Source organism: Impatiens glandulifera, chromosome 4, assembly GCF_907164915.1.
Source record: "Impatiens glandulifera chromosome 4, dImpGla2.1, whole genome shotgun sequence".
NCBI classification, from domain to species: Eukaryota; Viridiplantae; Streptophyta; class Magnoliopsida; order Ericales; family Balsaminaceae; genus Impatiens; species Impatiens glandulifera.
The window spans coordinates 9,166,453-9,193,832 of NC_061865.1; the positions used below are offsets into that span (position 1 = coordinate 9,166,453).

The 27,380-nt window shown below is 31.7% G+C and overlaps 4 protein-coding genes across 4 annotated transcripts; 3 read left to right on the plus strand and 1 right to left on the minus strand.

The window, feature by feature from the left end:
- Positions 1–5,141: 5,141 nt before the first annotated feature.
- Positions 5,142–11,052, plus strand: LOC124934044 (lysine--tRNA ligase, chloroplastic/mitochondrial). The gene is made up of 14 exons (XM_047474506.1): positions 5,142–5,471; positions 5,860–6,078; positions 6,512–6,623; positions 7,135–7,243; positions 7,523–7,580; positions 8,032–8,100; positions 8,486–8,593; positions 9,186–9,278; positions 9,440–9,544; positions 9,628–9,834; positions 9,914–10,008; positions 10,337–10,427; positions 10,513–10,677; positions 10,746–11,052. Exons 1-14 carry the CDS (start codon positions 5,184–5,186, stop codon positions 10,836–10,838), a joined length of 1,812 nt encoding a protein of 603 aa, XP_047330462.1. The 5' UTR covers positions 5,142–5,183; the 3' UTR covers positions 10,839–11,052.
- A 3,013-nt stretch (positions 11,053–14,065) lies between these two features.
- LOC124934045 lies at positions 14,066–16,252 on the minus strand. Its single transcript, XM_047474507.1, has 7 exons — positions 15,862–16,252; positions 15,719–15,795; positions 15,497–15,631; positions 14,992–15,046; positions 14,613–14,700; positions 14,445–14,543; positions 14,066–14,361 (listed from the first exon to the last, which is right to left on the minus strand). Exons 1-7 carry the CDS (start codon positions 16,182–16,184, stop codon positions 14,224–14,226), a joined length of 915 nt encoding a protein of 304 aa, XP_047330463.1. The 5' UTR covers positions 16,185–16,252; the 3' UTR covers positions 14,066–14,223.
- A 2,104-nt stretch (positions 16,253–18,356) lies between these two features.
- LOC124934046 (pyruvate kinase, cytosolic isozyme) lies at positions 18,357–21,208 on the plus strand. Its single transcript, XM_047474508.1, has 3 exons — positions 18,357–18,710; positions 18,811–19,272; positions 20,167–21,208. The coding sequence occupies exons 1-3, from the start codon at positions 18,465–18,467 to the stop codon at positions 20,977–20,979; spliced, it is 1,521 nt and encodes a 506-aa protein (XP_047330464.1). The 5' UTR covers positions 18,357–18,464; the 3' UTR covers positions 20,980–21,208.
- A 1,596-nt stretch (positions 21,209–22,804) lies between these two features.
- LOC124934665 (kinesin-like protein KIN-14T) lies at positions 22,805–26,995 on the plus strand. The gene is made up of 10 exons (XM_047475184.1): positions 22,805–23,058; positions 23,132–23,215; positions 23,292–23,459; positions 23,540–23,646; positions 23,795–23,973; positions 24,227–24,388; positions 24,500–24,715; positions 25,432–25,469; positions 25,751–25,881; positions 25,985–26,995. Exons 1-10 carry the CDS (start codon positions 22,860–22,862, stop codon positions 26,993–26,995), a joined length of 2,295 nt encoding a protein of 764 aa, XP_047331140.1. The 5' UTR covers positions 22,805–22,859.
- The last annotated feature ends 385 nt before the right edge of the window (positions 26,996–27,380 follow it).

The following is a 27,380-nucleotide window of genomic DNA, read 5'->3' on the forward strand; positions in this document are numbered from 1 at the left end:
AAATACACTCAAATAATCGTTGCTTTTCAATATCATTATTCACTTAGGGAACTCAGACTATCTCCAACCCACAAACCCATTCTCAAACCCAAAATGCAGTAAACGTCACATCAACCGGTAATTAATCTCCAACCCAAAAATTCATTTCCAAACCCAAAAGAATATTCTTAGAATATTCTTTTTTTACACTAACTTTTTAACTTTATTAATATTATATATATATTTATCAACTTCACATATTTAACCCTAATCTTTTCTTATTCATTTAATAAAATTAATTATATATTAATAATTCATACATAACAAGAATAATTAAATAATACATTTAAATAAACAAACATAATATATTAAAACAAACATTATTAATAAAAAAATTAAATTTATATGTTTATTCGTAACTATAAAATAAATTAGATAAAATTTTAAATATAATATAATTTAATAATTTAACTATACATTTAAAAATATTATAACTTTTATCTTAAAAAGAAAAAAAAAATTAAAACTTAATTTTGATTATAGATATATAAGGTTATATATAAAAAAAATAAAAAAAAATAGATTGAGGGTCATTTTAAAAAATGGCCAAAATGGGGAATGAAAGTGACAACCCAAATATGGGTTAGTTGGAGGAGAGACATCCAAAGGCATTTTGAGTTTGCGAATGGTGTCCGGTTGGAGTGAAAAAGGGCACGCATAATGGGATTTGCGTGCCTGTTGGAGTTGCACTCAAACTCAATTCAAATAAAATTCATTTTCTCCATCTTAAATTTATTTGAGTCTATTTTAAATTCATTATATATAATTTATCATATTCTATTTTCTTAAACCTAAAAATAATAAAAATAGAAAATAAATAAAATGTAAATATTACACTTAACTAGTTAATAACTCAAAATAAATATTTTTTTGGCTTTGAAGACTTTTCCAATGTGTAAATAAATATCTTACCTATTTATCTCAATCATATCTTCATTTTCTTAAATTTAAGTACATTATATTATTTCCATTATAGCTCAAGGAAGTTTCTGTTTTTTCAATTAATTAATTCTACTCGTTTTTTTCCTAACGCGTTAATTAATAGTCTTGGTCATTTATTTGACTCATTCCTATCAAGTAAACATGTATTCTTTTGTACTATAAATATAACACATATTATTCTATAACTAATATCATACAAACAACTCATATTTATCTCATACAATTACTTACCATTAGAGATGCCTCAAGCCAATGGGAACATAGCAAGGAAGTCAGGCCAAGGAACACATGAGATGCCTAAACAAGGCGAACACAAACACGAGCACGAACAGAAACACGGGCAACAAAAAACGACTAAGATCAATGAAGAAGGTGATAGACAAAAGACATCTCAAAAGAAAGTTGATGAGCATGATCAACCCAAACCTACTATTTATGAAGGAGATAAGAAAGGTGAGCAAAAACAAGGGTACAAAATCGACATGCATGGACAACAAACAACTCAGATTCACAAAGGAGATACGTCGCAGACGATGGAACAAAAATCAGATAAACAACAAAAGGCGACGGAACAAAAACTAGATAAAGGTCCAAAGAATGAGCATGACACCATCAAATTTCAAGAGGACATATACAACTTTGTCCCATCTCCTCTTTGTTATGCATGTGGGAAACATATCAAGGGTTCCTCGTACCATTGTGAGGCTAAAGGACGTTACCTACACCCTTTTTGCTGCAGGTTGACGACTGAGATCGTTGATTCCAGCAAGAATAGATACATTCTCGTTCAAACCGAGGATAGTTGTCGGATACCTTGCAAATGGTGCAACCGTAAGGATGACAACAGGGGATTGTCCTATGTGTTTATTAAAAACAATGGCGGAGTTATGCAGCGGACGAAGGTTGTCTATAGCCCAGGGTAAGTTTCTAAAATTATATATATATATATATATATATATTTTAGTTTAATCAATTGAGCATTTGTCTGAGATGGTGTTGTAGATGAATTTTATATGGGAGGTGAAGTGGTCAAATCCTAGCCTCAACATGTTTTTTATTAATTATATGGGAGCAAATTATTATTTTTTAATTAATTTATATAAGTTAAAGTAGAAGTACTTAATTTTGATTTCTTTATTATATATTAAACTTATATCTAATTTATAACTATTTTAAAATAATATTGATTTGGTTCGTTTACTTAAATATATAAATTGATATATTATTTATTATTTCAAAACGATTTATAGACATTAATATTATATAATCGTCGAGTATCTACCTACTTAATCATATGTTTTTGACAACAATGTTGTATTTTTTTTTTCTTATTTTCATATTTTGTTTGATTTTTATATTCTCACTAAATTAGACTGAAATTCATGATTTCAATATTTTCTTTATTTATATAATAGTCTTCACTTATTTAAAACTTAATTAATTTAAGTTTACACGTTTTCTTAACTTAATTTTTTTCTAACTATATAATTTTAAGTGTATAAATTTGTTTTATAAATAAAGTGATATTATATTTTTTAAATTTGTATATTTGTTTTATTTTAGTAAAGGTATTAATGGAATAATTCGATTAATATGTTAACTTATTACTCGTATTAATAGATAGTGTAGTACATATAATTTTTACCAATGAGAAAAAAAATTCATTCTAATTTTTACAGCCCAAGCAAAAAAAAAATTCTGGATTCGCCCTTGACTATAGAAGACCACCGATTTCATGTGCACTGCCTCATGAAAATGTTGTTACATCATTCAAATACTAATGTTGTCAAAGGGGCGAAGACCGAAGCGTTTTTGGAGGCGGTACTCTCTTTAACTAATGTTGTCGTAGAAAGCTTGACCGGCGTGAACCCGTTCGCGATCTTTGAATTCATGTTGAGAAAAATTTCAAAGGATTAATATTGAAAAAATTCTTCATCTTCTACACTACTTTCACACCTACTTTGTGAAATTATTTGTCCTCAATATTTTGTATTGTTATCTTCTTCTGTTGAATTGTTTCATTGAAACAATGAATGAAAATAAAGTCATTTCTTTATAACAAAAAAATAGTAAGTGCCCACAAATTTTCAATTCCATTTTTTAGTTTGTTGTTTAATTGAGAATTGAACTTCACCTTTGAAATAAGAAGCATAACCTAGTATGAAAAAGATATCAATGCTAACATTTTAGATTAAATTATTTCCATTTGAAATATTTTTTTTTTTTGAAAGAATGAAACGGTTAAGTATGGATCAAAAGTCATCAAACCCTTCACTTTTGTTAAAAATAATTATTATTATTTAACTAATGAGTATATATTTTTTAAAATGTTAAAATATGGTTATTTAACCAATGAATATTTCTTCTAAATGTTAAATTTTAAAATTCATCAATTTTTTCTCTAAAAACAAACCCTAACAACTTAACTATAATTTTATGTTATTATTAAAATAAAAATCGAGTAAAATTTAATCTTCTTCTTTAGTCATTTTTGTGGGTACCAATTTTTTAGAATTATTTCCATTACACTATTTATAATCTCCGAAATAACAAATCGGAGTTTATTTTTATTGTAACCAATTCGGATTTCGGATATATTCTTTCAAATCTCTTAATTTTGAGTTCCTTAGGGTTAAATTACATCAAACTTAACGGTTTTAAACGCCGTTAATTTATTATCTACGTAATATTTATAAATAAACAAAAGATTCATTTAACTAATTTAACTATCGAATTTTAGCGAATTAAGAGTTTTTGTTTACTGAATTTAAAAGAATTGATTGTCAGAACTCTAAATTCGTTGAAATTCGGTAGTTAAATTTGTAACATTAATTTTTTTATTTATTTATAAATGTCACGTAGATAATAAATAGTAGATTTTGTTGATATTCTTATTCGCTTTCTTTTGAGACGTGTTTTTACTTATTACCTTCTCTATGGATCTTAGCTGTTTCTTGTTACTTAGTGTTTTTGTTCCCGCTCTTGTCTCTTGTTACTTGAGTAAAAAAACATACAAGCTAGTCTAGTCTCGAGAATTGTGAGGCAAATGTAAATTCAAATTTTGTGCTTCCATAAAATTAAATTTAAAATAAATATAATAATTATATATTTTATCAAAAACATATTAAATATATAATAATATTACTTAATATTAATTAGTATAAAATATATTTGAAAATATATAACAATCTTTGTAAACTTAAAAATGTTTTTTAATTTATATAATATGATTAGATTTATGATAAAAAAAATTTACAATATTAGAGATAAAAAGAGCGACTATAATATAGACAATATAATTATGGTTAATAATGTAAAATGTTATAATAGGAATAAAGTAGAAACTCGATAAATTAATACTTGATTATTTAATAAACTCTCTAAGATAATATTTTTGGTCGGTCCCGACTCGGGGATAAGGTGCTAAACTAATAATTCGCTAAAATTATAAGATAATACATTTTTGATAATTTCTTTAGACCCCATATAAAATATAAATTAATAATTCCTTGTTGTGCTTGCATAATGCTCTTCGAATCTCGTCTGTCATTGTTGTTTTCTTACACCTTTAAGATAAGAAACCATGTTGTGTGTATGATTTGTTTGTGTTAACCTACAGTATTTTGATCTTGTTTATATAGAAAATATTTTTAATGTCCATAAAGTGATACATTGAACACAAAAAACATAATAAGGTTGGAGATTGAAAGTTTCTTTCAAATTGGACCATTCATTTGATATACAGTACATGCATTGTATACAATAAAGTGGAAGCTTAAAGTTGTTTGTAAACTAGGTATTTTATTATATTGATTAATTAATAACTCTTTTAATTAATAAATTTTGGTTCCAAGTAAATCTATTATTTTATAGAGTTTCTATTGTATAGAAAAAATTAGTCTAATATTAAGTATAAAAAATAATAAAATCTCTACTACTAATTGAAATATAAGAGAAAAAAATAATATATTAAGAGAGAAAAATGAGTATAAAAATGTTTGTAATGTATAAATAGTGAAATTTATTATGTGAAAATGAATATAAAAATCTTATAAAATATAAATTTATATTATAAATTAATGAGTTTTTATTAGTATTTTAAAAGAATAAAAATGAGTTAATAAAATAAAATAAAATAGGGATTTATTAGTCGTGGTGGATAAACCTTGTTCTTCTTCTTCAAAGAGGGTCCGGGGAAGAAGATGGAGGCTTTGAAGGTATTGAGTCTATCATCGCAGCCATTGAAGAAGCTCATAAGCTTTGCATCTTCATCTTCTTCATCATCATCTTCCAGTTCCATCAGACGAAACTCTTCAATTCGCTTCGTCTTTCGTTGTTGTTCTTCCTCTTCTCATTCATCATCCGCCACATCAACCGATGTGCCTTCACCTAAACCCTCTGGCCGAGGACGGAGGCAATCTCCTTCTTCTTCTTCTTCGACATCTTCCACCTCTGACAGAGAAGCTGTTCGCGCCATCCGTGTTAAGAAAGTAAGAATAACTACTTCGATCTCTTTTACAATTCATCATGTTCTTAATTCGAAACAATGTGAAGAACAATGTTGATAATTAAGGAGATAACAGGGATATATATATGGTGGTGGTACTGTAAAAATGGATAGTTAATATGGTACTAAAATATCTTCTTCCTATTGAAGAAATCGAATAATTAGAAATGCAATTGTCCTGTAGTGATCTCTTTTACAGTTCAACATGTTTTTAGCATATCTATAATGTTGATAATAATTAAGGAGATGACTGTAACTATGGGGATAATTTTGCTCAGATTAGTTAGTTTTCCTCTTTATAATGGGATAACAGGGATATATGTGAAACTCTGGTTGCTTAAATATTCTAAGCATGTTTATTCAATTGATAGGTGGAAGAAATGAGAAGCAATGGTATTGAGCCATATGCTTATAAATGGGAAAGGACACACTCTGCTGTTCAGCTGCAAGAGATATACCTGAAACTGGGCAATGGGGAGGAGTCCAACAGTGAGACTGATCACGTTTCCATAGCAGGAAGAATAGTGGCCCGCAGGGCTTTTGGAAAGCTTGCCTTTTTAACTCTTAGGGATGATTCAGGGACAATTCAGGTCTGCTTCAATTTTATATCTATTTGTTAGTTGAGTAGCAATGAACTTGTGAAAGTGATAGTCACCTATACCAGCTACTGGCAACATGAACTTGTTGCTCATGAGTCTATAAATTGTGCTTTTGTCTGATTTACTGGTGTATCGTGTTGGAGAATTTCCGTTTAAATGATACACAATTAGTTTGTGGTGATAATTGTTTATTGGCTTCATGATTGTAATTTTTGTTGCTCTTAATTTCTGCATTTTGTTTGTCATTGTTGGGGGGATATGCAGAATGAACTTATTGATTGGTTCACTCCCATCACATGCTTTCCATTTGTTTTGTGGAGTTATAATGTTTTATTGATTTCTATGTCAATATATATATTTTCTATTTGTCATTCTCCTTTGGAAAAACGTTTTAATGAATATAGTATTTTTTTTTTCCTTTTAGCTTTACTGTGAGAAGGAAAGGCTTGTGAATGATCAATTTGAGCAGTTAAAGATGCTTGTTGATATAGGTGATATTCTTGGTGCAAGAGGATCAATGAAGCGAACAGAGAAAGGTAAATTTTTCGAAATTATAATGATTGACTGAATCTTAAGCTTCTTGGAGGTCTTTCACATTTTTTATGACCTATAAGATTGTTTTCATAATTTATGATCATGTACTTCTGTAACAATTGATGGGACTTATTAGTTATTAATACGAACACAAGACTTGGTATAGTGGTTAGGGACTAAACTCTCATATCAGAGATCAAGGGTTATATCTGACTATTACAAAAAGATAGAGCTTCTTTACTATCTTAAATATGTTTCAGGATCTGAGCAAAAAAAAGATATATGTTTTAGGATTTGTACCTCTTACATAGTTGACGAAGTCAATGGATTGTTGTGAGTTTTAGCTGTGAAAGCTTATATATCTACTTGCCCCGAGATTTCTCATACTGCTGGTGTGATTGAGGGTTGTAACTTAAAGCAACTTTTGCCTTGTTCATCTGATCTAGTAAGCTATATTAGTTGAAAACTACTTCTTTTCTGCTTATAAAGATTTTATTTCTTATTTAATTTCAGGTGAACTCTCTGTTAATGTGACCTCAATTTCCATCCTTACAAAGTCGTTGCTTCCATTGCCAGACAAATATCATGGTCTAGTTGATGTGGATAAACGCTATCGGCAACGGTTAGTCACAGATCAATTAAGAATTTAAAAACACGACGTGTGCTCCATTCATTCATTGAGTCCACATCTACTTCCACTCATTACTTCCATAGTAGTTGGGTTGTAGGTTCAGTCTGGAAAAGAAATAGTTGGATCTCGAATGTGTGTTATTCTGATTAATTTTTAGAGTATTAAGTATTATTTGTGTTTATTTGACAAAATAAAAGAAACAACATGCTTTCCATGCTAGAAAACCTTTATACTTCATCCACATTAATGATTTTGTTTTTCCTCGCCCAGGTATGTAGATATGATTGCAAACCCTGAGGTAGCTGACACATTCAGAAAAAGAGCTAAGGTGGCTGATTGTGGTTGATAGCTTTTTATTTTTAAGAGAAAAAGTGGTTAATACTTTGACAAACATTAGGATAATGCTTAGACTTCAAATATTAATTGTATACAAATTTTATTCAATCAACAGGTGCTGACATATTCGTTAAATACCTCTTGCTTTCCGTAAGAATCTCTAACTTGAGAACATGTTTAACTGCTAGATATGTTTAAACCTGAAGAGTGTTAAGGAACTGAATGGACACCAAGCAATGAGTCTTCTCTACACTTCTAGTTTGCATGTATTAGAGAAAAATAGGCTAGGAGAAAGCAGCTTCCTTGCTAATATCTTGCTTATTTTAGATTGACTGGTTGAGGACTTGATACTTATTGTGCCCTTCCTTGGTTAAATCACTAGGACTGAGTAATGGGCCTTTCTGCTCTTATTGAATATGTTTCATTTTTATCTTACTTTTTAGATTGTATCAGAGATACGGAGGACGGTGGAAGCTCTAGGTTTTCTTGAAGTCGAAACTCCAGTTTTGCAGGTATATAAATTGTGCTTATGGTTGAATACTTGTCTTTCTTTTTATATATGTAAGCTTTGACTTCTTAGATTAATTTCATTGAAGGACTGCAATGCATGATTCAAATTGATATAAAATATCTCTTTTCAATGCTGTAAAGTATTGGAATGGGATACTTTCACATAAAATTGACTCTTTTACATCTTAAATTAAAAACAAATGATTCAGGCGTAGAAATTCTTGTTGCAGCAAACAAAATAAAATATTCTAACATATCCAAAGCTTTGTATACGGGGCTTTGTAATGTTAATAGACTTTCCACAAATCAAATTTTGTAATGGATTTGAAATTTTATTAACAAGTGGATTTTGATCCGAAGGTCTCTAATTGTTGTATTGTTGAACAGGGAGCAGCTGGCGGAGCTGAAGCCAGGCCTTTTGTTACGCACCATAATTCCTTAGGGAGGGACCTGTATTTGCGAATCGCTACTGAGCTCCACCTAAAGAGGATGTTGGTGAGATTCTTTATGTTACATCTTGTTCTTCGCTGATTTTCTTTTCTTCTTTTGCACTAGTATTGTTTCTTAAGGAATGTTTATAGTTTTGATATAAAGATTTTGTTATGATAGTTAGGGTTTGAGAAGGGTTTTTTAAGTGAGAAGAGAGAACCGCCTTAAGCTCTTTAGGAGAGAATACATATCCATTGAACATTCTATTCATATCATTCTTAGTGGTCTTACTTTGAAATTTTAGGCATAACATTCGATTCATATCAATCTGGGCTTTGTAATGTTAATTTTAAATGTCAAATACAAAAGAATATTTTAGTCATTTAATCCAAATAACTCCAAATAATCAACTTTTTTATCAAACAAGAATTTTCTTTTTCAATTAACTCGTATTATTTTCAAATGATTATCCTACATCAAGCAAGCTCTTGATGATTTGAAAAAAGAAAGAAAGAAGAACCAAAAATATTTTAGTTGATTAAATGATTTGATTGATGATGTGATTAGGGGTTATTTCATTTTTTTACTTCTCCTATTTTTCATTACTACAAGTTTTTCATGCAATGAATCTTCATTTCTGATCATTGCTTGTTGCCAGGTTGGTGGTTTTGAAAAAGTATATGAAATTGGTCGAATATTCAGGAATGAAGGACTTTCAACCCGCCATAATCCCGAGTTTACCACTATAGAGGTATATCTATATCTTCAAGTTTATCTTATTTAGTATTTTTTAAATATTTTCATCGACAAAAACACCTCAGATTATTAACAAAATATCCACTTCTCCTCAAACACAAACAATCTAGACCGATAACTGATTCATTTACTTACTTTTATTTAAACAAACATCAGATATACGAAGCATATTCAGACTACGAAAACATGATGGACTTGGCAGAAGAGATCGTCACTCGATGTGCTCTTGCTGTCCAAGGGAAGCTTACCATTGATTATCAGGTACTGTCTCTCAGATTTGTATAAGTTTCATACTTTTGGTTTTGACCTTATAATTATTATCCAACATGCAACAATTTATTCAGGGAGTAGAAATATGTCTAGAGCGTCCTTGGAGAAGAGAAACAATGCACAGTCTTGTTAAAGAAGCGACTGAAATCGACTTCATTGGTATTGGAGATGATCTAAGAGCTGCAAAAGACATAACCATTAAGACTTTAGGCAACATACTTGAACATAAAGATAAAATCTCTATCGAGAACTGCCCTTCTGTAGGCCATGTTCTTAATGAGGTAAGTTTCCATCTTTATCTTCCCTTCATTTTATCACATTAGACATAGAATGACATAAACAATAAATCAAATTCTACAGGTTTTTGAAGTTGTAGTAGAACCGAAGTTGCTGCAACCGACGTTTGTTATGGATTACCCCATCGAGATATCTCCTCTAGCCAAACCGCACAGAAAGTAAGTTTTTATTTGTTTATTATTATTATTACTACTAGGATTATACCCGTGTTATGCACAAAACATATATAAATTGATTCTAAAACATAATTGCGAACACAAAATATGAAGATAATATAAATGAGCACAAAACATATATAAATTGATTCTAAAACATTATTGAGAACACAAAATCATAGTTTGCCATGTGTCCCACTATATGTTGACGAAAGAATAGTAAAAAAATCATTGTTATTATGCCAATATATAGATATTGATAATTTTGCTAGAACATTGGTGTACAATTTATTTTCTATGCTTAAAAAAAGAATTATTTTTCTCATGTTAGGAAGGCTGGATTGACCGAGAGATTTGAGTTGTTCATATGTGGTCGTGAGATGGCAAACGCATTCTCCGAACTAACAGATCCCGTGGATCAGGTAATTGGTCGATTTTGACATCTTTCGATCTGGATATTGAAATATGTGAAGTTAAGAAGCGGTAATATTGAATGGTAACAAACAGAAAGAACGTTTGGAAGAACAAGTAAAACAACATAATGAAAAGAGAAGACAATCCATATCAGAAAGAAGTGGAGAAGATATCGATGATGAAAACTCCTATGAAGTAACTCTCGATGAAGATTTTGTTACAGCTTTGGAATATGGAATGCCACCAGCTTCAGGAATGGTACGAAAATCGAACAATATTAAAACACCTTTTTCGGTTAGACAAATATTTATAATTTGGACTTGCAGGGACTAGGAATTGACAGGTTAGTAATGCTTTTGACGAACTCTGCAAGTATACGCGATGTAATAGCATTTCCGGTTCTTAAGATTCAGCAGTAACGATAAGATGGTGTTAACGTCGAATTATTTAAGAGGTAAAATTCAACGAAAGTGAAGAAATTGAGTTATTGGTTAAGATTGTAAGTGTATTTAATAATCATTTGACTTTTGTAAGTTAAATGTGTGTTTTTTTTGTAAGTTAATCATTTGAGTTTTAAATAATTCTACATGTTATTTTTCCTATTGGCTTATTGAAAGGCTAGTTTGACTTTTATGATGTTTCCTTATTTTATTTACTTTATTCACCAATTGTTTCATTTTTGTAAACACTTTCTTTATATATATGGATCTGGATCTGCTATTTGGTATGTGATTGATTGTGTGTTAAAGTTTGCAACAGGATGATCCAAGTGTTGTGTTTGATTAGGGTAAAATTTCTATAGTTTGTGGACAAATTTACAATGAAAGGATGATCTTTGGAGTTAATTGAGATTTCGGACATCATCTTTCAAACCTTACCGTTTGGGACTCCTTAGTGTTAAAAGTTAAATTTTGCCTAAACGGTTTCGAATGTTGTTAATTTATTATCTATGTTAAATAAATAAAAGATTTATGTCACAAATTTAAATATTAAAATTTAGCGAATTCGTGAGTTTTAACTATCAATTTTTTAAAATTAGGTAGTAAAAATACTCAATTTTTAGTAAATAGTAAGTTAACGTTAACCGGTATTTTTTTTTAATTTGTCTTTTTTGTATAACTTTAGTAATTCTAAATTGGTATTTAGAAAAATTGAATTAAAATCTTAATTGACTAATAATAAATAAATGTATTTGAAAGTGTTATGAATCAAATTAAAAATCAATTATATAAATTTAATTTAACCTTATATAATAAATATTTGAAATATATACTAATGGTAGGTTTTGTTATATCATTCTTGCAGTATTATTATTATTTTTTAAAACTAATTTTAGGTATAATTGTACTACTTAGCAAATTTTGATGAAAAATCAGTTGAAGTAATATTTCAATCAAATAAAATTTAACAGTCAAATAAATTAAAATTGACGGTCTAAAATTTTTTCTATCTATATATATTTTGACGATTTGATTATCCATTTTGAGTTAAAAATCGAACAATTATTTTTTTTATTCTTCTCATTATATGGTTCCATCATAATTACATTCTTCTCCTCTCCACTTTTTCTTATTGATTGGTTAATAAATTTTATAATAATAAAAGTTTAAAGGGTTTTTATTATATTTGTCCTTGTTTCTTTAAGATACTTTATTAATGGATGGTTGTTTTTTTGTCTTGTTTTTTAAAGGGTTCTGAACCTTATTTTATTAAAGGGAATTTTCGTGGCAAATAAGTTAACTTGTAAATATTTGAAAAAAAGTCAAACAAGTTAAGGAAAAGAAAAACTATATTTGTTAATACAAAATGATCCAATGATTTACATTTGTCATGTCTAACTAAATTTATAATTACTTAGAATATAAACTAGATTACGACTCAAAAGATAATTAAAATTATTATTTATAAAAATAAAAATAAATAAACATCTAAGAAAACAATTTCATACTAAATTATTAGGGACTCTAACTTATAATTGTGTTATATAAAACTCGAATTATATCTCAAATCAAATGACAAATTGTGGTATTTTCGAGTCTTATATTACTCAATTCAATATTCGAACTTTCAAATAACAATTAGATTCATTTTTAATTAATAAACTAGATCTATGTTCTATTGTGACAAACTCTTTTTATTGGAGATTCCTAACAATTTTTTAATCCTAATATGATTAAAATTGTAACTTTTATTCTCTAGGTAGTTGTAATTTGTGTTTCAAAATGGCTGTAAAATGTGTTCTTTATGAGCCCATCTCTCAATGATTATCAAACAAGCCTTCTTCAAGTTTGGACTTGTTCTTGAGAGGGCAGAATTGAGATTTTGAAGTAGCATGAATTCTTCTCTTTTATTTATTTATTGCTTTTCTTTTTTTTTCAGACAAGCATAAGGAACAGAATCTTTGTTTTAAGGATAGAGAGAAGAGATAATTTGAAGAAGCTAAATTGAGAATTAAGATTGGTATATTCTAGAAATATTTCCAATATTTTGAATTGGGTATTTGGGTTTTCCTCTAATTTCTTGATTCTTATAGCCATTATTCTCTGGTTCTGATTTGCAGGGCCAATGGAATCAGAAATTTTTGAAGAAGAAGATGAAGAGATAGTTAATAATCATGCTCTTGTCAACATTTGCATGATGATGAAGATGAAGGTTTCTTGTGCTGAATCGGATGGTCCTAATGAGGTTAATAAAATAAAGAAAGTGGAGTTGATAGAAGACAATAATAATATTGGGTAAGAGAACTTGTTAAGAATTTTAATATGGGTATTTCTCCTTCTCAATTAACACATGTAAATCATTTTTATTTTTGCAAAAGGAAATCATTTTGTTTAACATATATTTCTTAGGGATGAAATCAACAAGGATGAAGACAAGAAGGGTGAAGATATAAGGTGTTGTATGGGTGTCAATCTTCTCCGAAAACTTAAACCCATGTGGTTCAGAGGACTCGTATCATACTTCTCGAATGTTCGCACAACAATTTGAATTTCAAATTGAGTTCTTCCGTTTTTCGTATTAAAGTTAGATGTAAAGTGTAATAAAAACGATATAAATTAATTTAGGAAAAAATTGATATATACTCAAATAAAGAATATCTCAAAACTTTTAAGTTCTTTGGCTAATCTTGATATGAGATGTTAAGTTCTAGTATAACCATTATACTAGATTGTCTTAGTTATGTATTTATTAAAATTTATATTCTAGTTTTGGAAATGTTAAGTCTTTAAATAAGGTTTATTTATTGCTTAATGAAATTTTATAAAAGAGTATTTTACCCACTAGTTTTTTTTACTCAATTCACAAATTTAAACTTTTTAAAATTATACACAAATTACCACTTAGTTAAAAAACAATTAGACAAATACAAATTATCATTTTGTTATAATTATATCAAGTGAGAAATTCCTAATGAAAATTTAAAATAATTTTGTTTATGTTTAATAAAAATATATAATTATACTTCTTTTAATGAAAAATACATTATTATTTTTTTAATCTAATTGAGTCAAAAATTTTGGATAAATTTAAATTTATTTTTTTTAGATATCCTATCTATACATTTAATAATTTCATATTTGACAAGAATATGCAAGACTTAAAGCTAAAAAATCCTTAAAAAATATATATTTTTTAGGATTTTTATAACACATAATAATAACACATTAGATAAAATAAACAACTTACTGATAAGTATATAAATTGATACAAACAGCTTCCTCCCCCCACCCATCAAGAAATATAATGTCAACATATAAAATTCAAGATTAAGCTTTTACTCAACACCTAATAAACCCTAAAAAATCAACTGAAAACCTTCCTTTTACCTTCCAATTCTCGTGGCATATCTTTTTCATCGAGATCCTTCACAAATGTCCTTAGACAACCGTTAACCACACGGGCTGCCCCGCCATCACAAAATCTCTTCGCAAGATCAACCGCCTACAAAAGCCACACAAAAATTAGCAATTCAGTTGATTTTTATTGTTGATTCGACGTTTGTTCGATAATAATAATAATGTTACCTCGTTGATAACTATTTGGTGTCTGGTTCCTACAATCGCCATTTCAGACATTGCCAAGTGAAGAATACAAAACTCCAGGATTCTTGCTGCTGGCACACTCTGCGACATTATTATTATAATTATAAAGAGATTTTATTTATCCTCAAATGTCGAACTTTCTCTGCAAACCTTCCAATTTGAAGGGGAAACTTTGTCTATAATAACCGCATGATTGTTCCATGATTCCGCAACCGCGACTAAAAGTTTCCTTGTGAAACTGCCCAGAGAAAGCAGAAGAAAGAAGGTATAATGATTCCTCTAGGGCATACAGATAGAAAATGAAGTAGCTTTCAATACCCAAAAAAATGGGGTTTTATTTTATTTTTCCATGAAAAAGGCATTTATTCAATACTAAAAAGAGAGTTACAACAAGAAACACATCCATACGAGTTATCAAAATAGAGATATAACCAAAACTTTGATGGGCTGCGGGTAACAGGTTCAGAAAAATTACGAGAAACAAGGGAAAATTGAAATTAAGAAGGAAATACGAAAGGGGATTACGTACCGCAAAATAAGTTTGCTATAAACCAACTTTGGAGGAGCTGAAAGTATCTCTGCTTCTGATAAACAAGAAGAGCACAATAATTCGAGTTTTCAGACATTGGATGGAGAAAAATGTAAGTACCAATCCAAAATGAACAATAGACAATGCTGCATAATCAATATACTAATGAACATTCAAAAACATCATGAGGAGACATATATGCATGCCCTTTCGCAATTTTTTTCTTCTAAAACTAGGTTTTTTATTTTGGAGGAGACTAGCACAACAAGGTGTTCGACGTAAACCCTACAACACTTAGTTCAATACTCTTACCACTTGAGTTATATTGAATGAGTTCCCTTTTGCTAATTTGGATCAACCTAAAGACTGTTAGTTCAATACTCTTACCATTTTTAAGTTATACTAAATGAGTGCCCTTTTGCAATTCCTATCCAATCAACATCACATGAACAAGTTTTCAAATAAATCTATAATTTGGCAGAAATTCATTAAGAATAAGTTTTACCAATGGCAGACTCTTTATCATCTTCATAGATTAGCTCATCAGCTTCTTCAACTGTTTCTGTAGTGACAGGTGAATCTGAGAAGCTCATGTGGTTATATTCAGTCAACAACGCCTTATCAAATTCATATCCAGTTTCTGTATGTATGTATGTATATAATAAACAATCAGCAAGCAAATTAAACCAAATCTTGAATCTAACATGAAAAAGAGAGTGTAACTAACCTCTTCTAACATTCAATCGTTTCTCAAATAACCGAACAGGATCAGAACCTTCTAAACAAGCAGCGTACAGAATAGTCCTGAAATTATAAACATCAGCTTCATAAATTCATCAAATATTGAGCGAATGACAGAGAGTTACATACAAAGCGAGCTCTCTAGCTGCCCTGGGGCTGCAAAACCTCCCACTTTTATCGACTTTGGGAAGCATTTCACCGGGAGACGCCACCAAATCGGTAGTTTTCTCGACAACTTCGCCGACGGCGACAGCGGAGACGCGAAGTACGGAGTTGGACCTTGGCTGGAACAAACGGTATGGAAGTAATATAGAAACTAGTCGGCGCTGAGGAAGGTGAAGTGATTTTTGACGATTGAAGAGAAATTGAAGCTTGGAACAAGATGTAGAAGATGAAGAAGAGCTGATAACAGAGCTTGTTGCCTCCATTATTGCACTCTGCAATCGCAGCATCACCAGCTGCTCGAGTCTTGAAGAAGAAGAAGAGTATTGTGAGAAAACCGTTTCCTACTATATGCTCACGAGTGGATAACGATATATAAATAAATAAAAATATCTTTACACACAAAAACTTAAAATTATTAACCTACTTATTTCTTCATTCACTCAAAAATTCAAAATAAAACATAAAATTTATACAAAAATATCAATGACATAATTGTAACAAAATATATGATTGTTTCAACTATTAAATTAATCAAATTTTTTCATCTACTTATAAAAAAAAATAAAGAAAATTAGTAAACCCCAAATAATTCAAGACATTAAACATGTAGCCCAAAGTGGTTATGTTCCATCATCTTCTCCCACATGGCTAGGCCAATTTCTTTTCATTATCAATTCAATTTTCATACTTTTATTTACAATATAAAAATTTATTTATTCATGATTTTTTTTTCAAATTAACTTACAAATTTTAAGAGTGGTAGGTATTACAACCTTAAATATGCAGTTTCAGTCTTGGCATGATTACGGATTGTCAGGACCGAGAGGTGCCTAAAAAGAGTCGCGGGTGTGCGACATGGCACCGGAGATGAGAAGTGCTAAACCAACCCACCTTCTGTCGTGGCTGATTGAGGATTGTCAGGACCGAGAGAAGGGTCTCGAAGAAGGATCATGTGTGTGCGACATAGGTACAAGGTTTAAGCCAAGCGTTTGTCGTGGCATGATTACAGATTGCCAGGACCGAGTGAATGCTTAGGAGGAGTCGTGTGTGTGACGTGGGCATAAGTGTGACAATGGTCAGCGCATTGAGACAATGCGTGCAGAAAAGACGGAGCTGACTGGTGACGCTTATGAGAGGACCGATGGCGACCAGATGGGTCCCAAAAATGTCGGCATGATGGGGAGAAGGCCGTAAATGTTGGCATGATGGGAAGATGTGGCGGAAAAAGTCAGCAGCAGCTAGGACAAGTGGAAAACGTGGGTCTGGAGTAGTGGACGGTTATGACCCACTACTTGCACTTATACCCTTGTCCAGCAACTTGGTGCGCAGCTGGGACTGGTGGAGAACGTAAGTCTGGAGTAGTGGACGGTTATGACCCACTACCGGCAGTTATACCCACGTCCAACAGCAATTGCTTAAAGGTTTTTCCCCACACCCTAAGTCGGTTATTTTTCTAAGCAGATTGTTACTCTTTGACTATAAATATCTCTTGAGCTGCACAAGACGTTTTGTTGAGTTTTCGGATAGATAAATTAATATCCTCCACGAGTGAGAGACTTTTGTGTGCAGCCTCGAGAGTTTGTGGTCCTTTGTAATTTCTATTTGTGAGTGAATATAAATTTAAAGTTGGGCGCGGCCTATAATCTGTGTGTCTCTCTTGTCTTTCATACTTTATTAATTGTGTGTTTTGGTGCGCAAAACAAGTTACACTCTGGGTGAAAAAAAATTAAATACGATCCGCTGCGTAAAGATGCCCTCGTGACAGTAGGGATGATATAAAAAGTTTCTTTTTTATCAAATCAAATAAAAGTAATGAAAATATTTTATTTTTTATATTATTCTATAATATAAATATTGTTACATTTTTTTTTCTTTACACTAAACTCAACTTTTAGAGTCCGGGCCCTTAGACGACTTATTCTCATCAAATGTATATAACCCTGTTTCGGTCGGCCCGGCATTCTATGAACTTGTAATCATGGAATCGACTCGATCTAACGTATTAAAAAAATGGGATCTATAGTTATTAAGACCTCTTCAAAGATGTACTAAATTATTTAGGATTTCTTATACTAACTAAAAAGTGCAAAGATAAGCAATAATAATTTAAGCCGACCACCTTTCTAACCTTGAAAAAGTTACACGAAAATTAAATAATGTTATCTAGCTCACTCATCCAATAATAATAATAATAACTTTTTAATATTTAATAACTAATCAATCCCAAAGAAGTTGATGACATCATGTCACATTCATGCTTCTAATAAATTAGTTAATTTATTTAGAGGCTGACGTCTTATCCAATCAAATATTTTTTTTAATAAAAAACTGTAAGCAAAAAAAATTTCTCAAAAAAAAAAAACTAAGCCAGAAAAAAAGCTTCAAAATCACAGAAAGAAGCTTGTCTTCTTCTTCTCATTTGGGATCTACTTCTTTCAGGTACAAATTACTCTCTCTCTCCTCTCTCTCTCTCTCACACACACATACACACACTTGTTATCTATTGATTTGTTTCTTGCCTCAGAATTCACCGATCAATTGGAGTTGAATTTGAAGAAGAAGAAGAAATGGATATGATAAGGAAAGGAGATGAAGGTTTGAATGAACAAAGGCCAAAGACGAAGATCGTTTGCACCCTTGGTCCTGCATCCAGATCTATACCTATGGTCGAGAAACTTCTCAGAGCCGGCATGAACGTCGCCCGTTTCAATTTCTCCCATGGCTCCCACGAATACCATCAAGAAACCCTAGATAACCTCCGCGCTGCCATGGACACCACCGGTATCCTCTGTGCCGTTATGCTCGACACCAAGGTCAAGATCTCTAATTCTAAATCTCTTATATATTTTGCTGCTTTCCTATCGCATGCATGATCCGTATATAGTTTAGATCTGTTTGATTTAATTATGACAGGGACCAGAGATAAGAACTGGATTTCTGAAAGATGGAAAGGCGGTTCAATTGAACCAAGGAGAAGAGATTACAATCTCAACAGATTATAGTATTAAAGGAGATAAGAATATGATTTGTATGAGTTACAAGAAGTTGGCTGAGGATGTGAAACCAGGGAGTGTCATACTTTGTGCAGATGGGACTATAACATTTACAGTTCTGTCTTGTGATAAAACTAAGGGTTTGGTAAGATGTAGATGTGAAAATGCAGCTATGCTTGGTGAAAGGAAAAATGTTAATCTTCCTGGTGTTGTTGTTGATCTTCCAACTTTGACTGAGAAGGATAAGGTTGATATTATGGAATGGGGAGTTCCTAATAAGATTGATATGATTGCCTTGTCTTTTGTTCGTAAAGGTTCAGATTTGGTTGAGGTTAGGAAGGTCTTGGGACATCATGCTAAGAGTATACTTCTCATGTCAAAGGTTTGTCCTAAACTTCTTCAATTCACTATACTACTCTGTTTCATGTGGGTTGATGAAAATGTAGATTCTTAGGATTATTATTGGGTTAAATCATTTATGTAGTAGTGATTGATGATGCGATATCATTTGGTTAAAACCAAATAACCCCTCATCAAACAAGATTCAAATAATCAATCATGCATGTCCAAATTATTTCTAAATCTACATTAGACCAGGCCCTAGGCATGCATATCCATTTACTAAAATATGAACTCTTTATAAGGTCTTCTTCTATAAGGTTATTTAAATAACTCACAACTCTTTATAAGGTCTTCTTCTATAAGGTTATTTAAATAACTCTTATCTATCATTTCATTATCAATCAATTTATCAACTCTTATTAAATACTAATAATTACACCTTTAACTCTTTTTACTTAATAACCCATTTTTTATAATCCCGACCAACAAGGCCTAAGGGTTTGATCGGATTGAGGTTATTTAAAAACTAATATGATTGATGTAGGTTTTGAGGAGGTGTTGATTTTTTGATAAAAATATTTAAATGATAAAATAACTTATTTATTTTATAAAATAGATGGTATTTTATTATGTTGGATTATTTAAATAATTCAAACCGAACAAGGTTTAAACTTAACTTGCTGTACTTATAAGTGTGAAGCTAACTTAACTTGCTATAATTAAAAGGCTAGGAGTTTTGTGGCTAGTTGTTTTGTCATAATTAACTGACCTCTTAAATTCTACATGAAGAAAGTGCCACAAGTCACTATTAGAGTGTTAACTAGGCACGAGACTAGTAGTAAGACTATATTTGACAGTTTGGGCTTGGGATCGTTGTGGATGCTGTTTGTTCTGGCTTTAAAGTATTTCCTTGTCATGATCTTATTATAACCAGGTTGAAAACCAAGAAGGTGTTGCAAATTTTGACGAAATCCTCGCGAACACGGACGCGTTCATGGTAGCAAGAGGAGACCTAGGAATGGAGATTCCAATTGAGAAAATATTCTTAGCCCAAAAAGTAATGATTTACAAATGCAACATCCAAGGCAAACCCGTTGTGACCGCAACCCAAATGCTAGAATCGATGATCAAATCCCCGAGGCCGACCCGGGCAGAGGCCACGGACGTAGCCAACGCCGTCCTAGACGGAACCGACTGCGTAATGCTGAGCGGAGAAACCGCTGCAGGCTCCTACCCGGAGCTCGCAGTCCGAACCATGGCCAAGATTTGCGTCGAGGCCGAGAGCACGATCAATTACGGAGACGTTTTCAAGCGGATAATGATAAACGCCCCGGTTCCAATGAGCCCATTGGAGAGCTTAGCCTCGTCGGCAGTTCGAACCGCGTATTCCACCAGGGCGGCTCTGATATTAGTCTTGACGAGAGGTGGGAGCACTGCAAAGCTCGTGGCAAAGTATAGGCCGGGGACTCCGATATTGTCGGTGGTGGTGCCGGAGATTAAGACGGACTCGTTTGATTGGTCTTGTAGCGATGAGAGTCCGGCTAGGCATAGTTTGATATTTAGGGGTTTGGTTCCGGTTTTGTGTGCGGGATCGGCTAGGGCTTCTCATGCAGAATCTACTGAAGAAGCACTTGAGTTTGGGCTTCAACATGCCAAAGGGAAAGGGCTTTGTAATGTGGGTGATGCTGTTGTGGCTCTTCATAGAGTTGGGACTGCTTCAGTTATCAAAATCCTAACCGTTAAGTAAAAGGATCTGACGATGAGGATAGGGGTAAGTCTTAATAATAATAATTACCCCTTTTCTACACGATTTCGTTTCATAATATATATATATGCAGCTGATGATGATGCGGCTTGTGCATTTTTTTGGCTCTTTTTATTTGTGAATGATTGTAATAAAAAATCAACCTTTGTTGTTGATTTTGATTGTTATTATTATTATGATTAGGATTGATATCTTATTATCAATTTTAAAATATCTCTACTTAATTTAAATTTTAAATATAAAAAAATAATTTAAACAAGATTTGAACTAATAATCTAAATATGTTATTCAAATAACCCAAGCTCTTATTTGATAGAAAAAGATCTCTAAAAGCTTAGAACAATGAATTATAACTCAGTTAGAGTATTTGAATCAAATTTAAGAAAATGTATACAGTTTATCTTATTAACTACTAAACAACTAATATAAACAATTACTATTTTTAAAAGATTGGGATGATTATGTCTAATATAGATTCTACATAAATCCGTCCCTTAAGTGGATTGTTATGTTAGTCTCTTCTCCGAGAATTATTATCGGTAAACTGACTTGACGTTGTTTAGTTATCATTGTTTGAAACAAGAGAATACTAGTTCATTTAAAAACACATTTTTGGAGCTAGATATGAGTTTAGATGAATGAACACGACTACTAAAGTTATGTTTCCAAAACATTATCTTATCTAAATCAATATCAGAATGAGATACTTGACAAAAACAAGTGTTTCTAAACAAATTTATGAACGTTTTTTTCGTTCAAATACATAGCTACAAAGTGTTTTCTATAGAAAGTAATTTCAACATGGTTCTAATATCATATTATTGTTGAATGGGCCAACCATTCATCAACTGCTAGGAACAAGTCAGGAATCCTATGACTTTATCATGTGGCTGATAAGTCCATACATTGATGTGGAACCTACATTTGTATGATTGTGACAGATATTGAGAGAACTTTGTGTTGATTTTAACCCAATTTAGAATAATGTTTGTTTTGTCTTTTAAGTAAATTTGAAACTGTGGGTTGAATCATACAGAGCAATTATTTCATCCAAGAACAAGAATGTTAGAGACTGGTAAGGCCTTGTTTGATCGGTTGTATTTTGATACTTTAACTAATGGTTTTGATGAGATTGATTAGTTAATAAGTTATATAGAAACAACCTCAAATAATTCATAATACCCTTTAGCCTACATAATTTAGAGGAATTTCTACTATAGCTCTTTATCTTTTCGAATCAATTCATTTATTTAATGTCAAAATACCATCAATACTACCTACAAAGAACCAATATGACCACTACTAATCGATCACCATTTGCCTCCCCGATTCTAGCTAATCCGGGGCTGCAACAAATTAGTTATAAACTTAGGATGTTTTGGTTGTGAGATTGTTTTCAGGAGTAGGAAGAATTTTGGGTCCCCCTACTCCACATTGCTGTGGAGAAAAGCATCAAATTAGGATATTTGTCAATTTCAATTCAATTATAGGTCAAGAAAAGGCCCTTACAAATTCAATGCAACAGTATAGACTCTTTCCAGATCTTTTATCTTTTTATAAAGAAAACCAAACCTATCTCTCTATTTTCCTATCAGAATACCACTGAAAATATATAATATACACCTAAAGCAGAAAACAGAACAAAACAAAATTGAAAAAGGTGATGAAATAAGAAGCCATCTTTGTCAAGAAGCGAGGACATACCTGTATACTACTAGTGCATTTCCATGGGTTAGGCTATTTTTTCATCACATGATTCTCCATTGAAATGCTCCTTCTTCAAGAATGGTGAAGTCTGCAAAACCAAGAACACAAAAAAAAATCAGCAACATATCAATCAACTTCTTTTGAAAGTCTAGATCATGGAGATGGAGAGAGTTGGACGACTTAAGCCGCTTCAGCGCCTAGCTGAGTCAATTCAATGTCTCTTAGGAATAAAGAAACATTTAAACTCCAATTGGGTTGACTCGGTTCAGAATATAATCAAGAGCCTACCACCATCTGAAGGACCAACAGTAGAAGATTGGGATAATAGAGATCTTGACACCTCGAGAATTGAAGGTAAAGGAAGTATTTTCTTGTTCTTTAACTGTTGAATGATACAATATAAACTCGGATTTTGGCCTCTTACTAGATGAACTGGCGATTTTGATTGCATACATTTATGAGTTGAATGTTCAGAGAAGGCGGATCCTGAATGATTTTCTTGACTTGAAAGGTTAGTCCTGTAAAACTAGAAAAATACCAAAATCACAATGCAATAATATTAAAGTTATTCATAATTGTCATTGCAGGGAACATCCGTGTATTTTGTCGTGTAAGACCCATTAGGATTGGTGAAAACTTCATCCATTTCAGACCTGTTGCAGTTTTGGATTCAAATACTTTTGTGCTGAAATTTTCTGGAAAAAAACACAATATCTACAAATTTGACAAAGTTTTTGAACCTGGTTCATCACAAGGTGACTGAAGTTTACACCTCAAAGATGAATTTGCATTCCTTCTCACAAGGATGTAATATTGATAACTTGAATAATTGCAGAAGAAGTTTTCTCAGAAGTTGAGCCAGTTATTAAATCAGCACTAGACGGCTACAATGCATGCATATTTGCATACGGGCAAACTGGCACTGGAAAAACCTTCACAATGGTTAGTTGATTCACATTCTTTCTAAGTTTTTCAAACATTATGAAAAAAAAATATAAAATAATACTAAACATTTCACCTGAGAAATAAAATAAAATTGAACCATCAAACACAGAACTAGTATTAACTGATACTTCATGGTAAATGATAGGAAGGAACTCCAGATTGTCAAGGGTTAATACCCCGGGCAATTGAAGCATTCTTTAAGCAAGCAGCAGATAGTAATCATACATTTCTCTTCAAATTCAGCATGCTCGAGATTTACTTGGGAAATCTAAAAGACTTGCTTATTTCACAGGCAACAAAGATGACGGATCCTATACCACCCTGGTATGGATAAAAGGCCATGTACTTCTAACGATAGGACTTTTACAATTACCTTTCAGAATAATCCAATCCCTTAAGCTAGACCGAGATTATTGGGTTTATTTAACTAGAAAAACGAAAAATCTCATATACATAATCATATCATTCACGAATTCAGATTCAATAAGGATAATGTTACTTGTTTCCTTTTGATAGTTGTTCGTCAGGAGACTAATAGAACCTTATGCTTTCTTGGTCTGAGATTTTGCATCTACAGCCTAATCATCCGTACAGATCCTAAAGGAGGGATAGAGATTGAGAACCTTGTCAAGGTGCAAGTGAATGATCTCAATCAAGCAATGAGGCTGTACAGATATGGGTGCAACTTTAGATCAACTGCTTCTACAAACTCAAATAGATCATCAAGTAGATCACACTGGTAATGATTAGGCTCATTCTTAAAATAGAGCGAAAGGCTCAGATAGAATTAAATTGTGAGTATATGCATACATATCTGGAGGTTGTGAGATTTTATTTCGTCTGTTCTCAGCATGATTCGCCTGTCAATGAGTTGTTCAAGTGCTCCTGAGAGGAGAAGAGAAACAAACAAAATATGGATGGTTGACCTTGGAGGAAGTGAACGCATTGTGAAGACAAATGCATGGGGTAGAAGACTTGAAGAAGGAAAAGCAATAAATCTATCACTTTCTGCTCTAGGGGATGTCATTGCAGCTCTACAAAGAAAGAAGGGACATATACCTTACAGGTAGGTACCACCCAAGCTAGTTGAGACCCCAGAAATAATAATTATGTTAATAAATTATCATTATTTCAGAAACATATAACACAATACCCTTCTGAATAATGATGTTAATTAAACACCAATTCACCACCACCACATAAAAATAGATGCGTTTAGGCAACAGGATCAAGATTCTACAAGAAACTGAATCAGGGTGCATTTGATAAAACTAAAAATTATGTTTTGAATGTTTGAATTCTAATTTTAAGTGTTGAATGAGTTAAGTTTATGAAACATAGATGCTATATAACCAAACAGAAATAGCATACTTTAAGTATTTGGTAATTGGTATATAAGTTGATTTGATAAAATGCGGAACTAATGCTAGGAAAGTACTTAAAGACTATTGTACCTATAAGACGTAATTTGATTAATTTGCATTGGTTAAAGTTGTCTTTTGCACCCTCTTACTAGATTTTACTGTGTTAAGCCATTCAAAGAATACTCAACTAATCTAGGCTTTTTAGCTGAATTTAAATAATTAAGTGATTTCAAATATCAGTTATCAAATTATTTTAATTGAAATAAACACTTAATCATTTAGATTAATTGATAAGTTGTCTTATCAAACACAACCTTGGCTAAGAATTCTCCACTAGCTAAAATACAGCTTAATCTTTTCTTAATTTGTAAAATTTGAATATTCTATTCTCAAATGTTTATAACCGAACTTTTGACAGGAATAGCAAGCTTACACAAGTCCTTAAAGATTCACTGGGTAAGTGGCAATTAGGAACCATTTTGATGCCAAATATCTAAGCTAAATTGTCTTTTCACATATTATTATCCACCATTAACAAGAAAATATCAGTATTAATTGTTACTTTGGTAGTGTGTGAGATATTCTCCCATACATGTGCAGCAAATAGAATCCCTAGCGTGAAGCTAGATCTAATAGCTTATTATCTATTTGGAGCATGAATGGCATGTGTTTTAGCTCTTATTCTAACAAACATAGTAATCCAGCTTAGTTCCATATTCTTCTCCCAATCTTTCTAGGCGAAGATTCAAAGATGTTGATGCTTGTTCATGTCAGTTCCAGAGAAGAAGATCTATGTGAGACGATATGTTCCTTAAATTTTGCAACTCGTGTAAGCAACATTCACTTAGGCAAGAAGGAAGAATCAACAGTAAGTCACTACAAAACCTTTTGCTTACCTTATCCTATATCAGGACAGAGAAACATATTATAACCTCTTCCATTGTACTTTCTGAATAAATTGCTCAAAGCAGGAAGCAAAAGCAGAAAAAGAGGTTCAAATTGCAAACCTGCAGCAGGAAATGAAATGGATTGAGGACAAGTGCAAACAAATTAACAGAGAAATAAAAAGTCTTAACAACAAACTAGACAATCTTACAGGAGCAACACCATCATCTTATGAAGCAATCGCCGGTTCCCATCAGTTTGAAGAACAGCAACCAACAGCAGATGATACGAAAACACCGCCAACTTATATAGCTAACTTACCAAGATTTATGAGGTCCACCGTTTGCAGTAGAAGAAGAAAATCCGAAGTGAATCACCAAGCCACTGATCTTGCACCTACAAGGAAGAAAAAGTCAGCATTGCGGCTTACAGAATCAGTCTCTTTACCAATTAACAAAACCGAAGATTGCAAATCCACGAGCAGTGCTTCAAGAATTAGCTTATGGACAGATTCGAAAACAAAGTTTGTGGCAGACAACGAAACAGAGTGCAGCCAAGAGAAATCTGAAACTGATACTATGATTAGTGAATTTGAGATTAGGCCACATCTACAGAAGAAGATGGAAAATGTTCATTCTAATTATAGGCACAGGAATAAGAGAGTCATGGCAATCCCTATCCAATGCAAAACGGTGAGTAAGATCGATCATGAGGAAGCAAATGAGAAGTTCAGCATTCATCCAGCAAGTGAAATTACAGAAAATTTGTCAACGAGCGAATGCAACAGCTACATAACTTCACTAGATACAATGAACTGTCTATCAAGCGATCAAAATGATGATAATGGAGTTCTAGTAAAAGAGATGGAATGCGGAACGATATCTCGCGAAGTTTTCAAAGAGGATTTAGTGAGGAATGCAGAAGATACTGATGATGAAGTTGGAAAACTTACTTACGATTCAATATCAGAAGCATCTACAGGCTTGTTTAGTATCATTAACGAAAAAATCATGATTTTGAATGCCAGTTTGCTTCTGGGATTAGGGTTCCAAGACTTGGGGTTTGATGATGATTTCTTTCGTGCATTAGTGCATTGAAAGAACATGCAATTCAATAATTTTAAATGAATTAAGTACAAATTGAAATATAAAATATGTAAATAATTTAATTTTTTTTATAAATTATGATTATTTTAATCACATAACCAATTATATTTTCTGTTTTTAATCTCCCATACATTATATATTTACTTAATTATAAAAATTAATAAGGGAGAAACAAAAATAAATTCATTTATAATATTTTACAATATTATGATTATTAATTAGTCTTTAAATTCTTCATATTTAATATTTAATATAACCGGTTTCATTCCAAATGAAAACCTTATTAAAGCAGGAAATTATAACTATAAAATGTCATTTAGTTCTTTTTAAATAAATAAAAAATATAACATTAAAAGTTTGATATTTGTAATAGTAT